General features: G+C 29.6%; 1 protein-coding gene across 1 annotated transcript in view; it reads right to left on the reverse strand.

Annotated features, from left to right (window-relative positions):
• Positions 1–904: 904 nt before the first annotated feature.
• LOC111083391 (coiled-coil domain-containing protein CG32809-like) overlaps positions 905–1,945 on the reverse strand; it is a gene marked incomplete at its 3' end in the record, with an annotated part of 12,261 nt that continues 11,220 nt past the window's right edge. The window contains exon 4 of the mRNA XM_022379896.1: positions 905–1,014. Within this exon, the coding sequence (XP_022235604.1) occupies positions 905–1,014 (110 nt within the window). The remainder of the gene's footprint in view (positions 1,015–1,945) is intronic.

Raw genomic sequence — 1,945 nt, forward strand, 5'->3', positions numbered from 1 at the left:
TTAAAACTCACATCTTATTAGGAGTCCTGTAACCAACAAAGACATGGACGACAAATTCAAACTTACATCTTATTAGGAGTCCTGTAACCAACAAAGACATGGACCACAAATTCAAACTCACATCTTATTAGGAGTCCTGTAACCAACAAAGACATGGACCACAAATTAAAACTCATATCTTATTAGGAGTCCTGTAACCAACAAAGACATACATCACAAACAGCAATATGATACATAAATATTTTGAAAACATATTTATAATAAAGCCGATATGAACGCCATCAGTAATTTGATGGGTCAAGGAAAAACTTGTTGCTTTATATAATTTCACAATGGTATCTACAATTATTGCCCAGAACAAGGTCGGAGAGGATGCTTTATGTGCCCGAAATCATAAGAAAAAGCTTCTTTATTTAATTCGCTATTAATTTATATACATCAAGTTTAACCTTGTTTCGTTTCCTGTATTTGAAGAACCAGATAATATAAAAGAACGGTAAGCTGTAAGCATCTTCCAAACTCTTTAATAAATGTCAAACATAAATTATATTAACTCTACTATGACATACAGACAACTGCAAATTGGAGAGACTCCTGGTATCCCAGTGGTAAATCTGAGGGCTTATAACTAAAATTTTTATTCCGAAAATCAGTATGCTTCAAGTAATTGCTAAAAGGACAATTCTAGAGGATAAATTATCCCCGATACGATCTTGGTTTTTGAGCCTAAATTCATTAGGTTTAAAGAAAACTTGTTAATAGGACTGTTCTAAAGGAAGACACTATCCCCAACATCACTTAAATGTACGGAATTGGCCTGTAATCACAGTGAAGTACATATATAATATTATTGATCATCCAAACGTTACGTTTATGCTTGTTTCAAAGTCCTTTGTTAACTTACGATAAATCTCTTTCCACCTGCACAACATCTTGCCGGTAGAAGTCTTCATCTCGAGCTATTCGATCCCTCTCAGTCATCACGCTTGTGTCTTGAACTACGGCCAGCATTTCCTTTCACATATAAAAATAGTTTGTTTAATTTTTAAAAGTAAACGTCACGTTAATCATTGTCAACATCAGCTGTTCGATAAGTTATTTCCTCCACAGTAGTAACAGGAATGGAGAGTCTTAAAAATAAATAAACTCTTTAAGCGAACATTAAAAGAAACAAAATCGAAAATTTTTCATACGTTGTCTTTAGAAAAACAATTTTCTGGATTAGAACTATGATTACTAGCACTTGTTGTATCATTATATACACTCCATTTCTTAACTTAATAAAGGAAAACACTTTTAAAATTAAAAACAAAACACAATATATGAGATGATGAAAAAATCTAATACATGCGATAATAAAACACAATACATGAGATAATGAAAAAAATCTAATACGTGGGATAATGAAAAAAATCTAATACATGGGATAATAAAAAACAATACATGAAATAATGAAAAAATCTAATACATGCGATAATGAAAAAAATCTAATACATGAGATAATAAAACACAATACGTGGGATAATGAAAAAATCTAATACATGGGATAATGAAAAAATCTAATACATGCGATAATAAAACACAATACATAAGATAATGAAAAAATCTAATACGTGGGATAATGAAAAAAATCTAATACATGGGATAATAAAACACAATATATGAGATGATGAAAAAATCTAATACATGGGATAATAAAACACAATATATGAGATAAAGAAAAATCTAATACATGGGATAATAAAACACAATACATGAGATAATAGAAAAAATCTAATACGTGGGATAATGAAAAAATCTAATACATGGAATAATAAAACACAATATATGAGATGATGAAAAAATCTAATACGTGGGATAATGAAAAAAATCTAATACATGGGATAATAAAACACAATACATGAGATAATGAAAAAATCTAATACGTGGGATAATGAAAAAATCT

Source organism: Limulus polyphemus, unplaced genomic scaffold, assembly GCF_000517525.1.
Source record: "Limulus polyphemus unplaced genomic scaffold, Limulus_polyphemus-2.1.2 Scaffold9354, whole genome shotgun sequence".
NCBI lineage: Eukaryota > Metazoa > Arthropoda > Merostomata > Xiphosura > Limulidae > Limulus > Limulus polyphemus.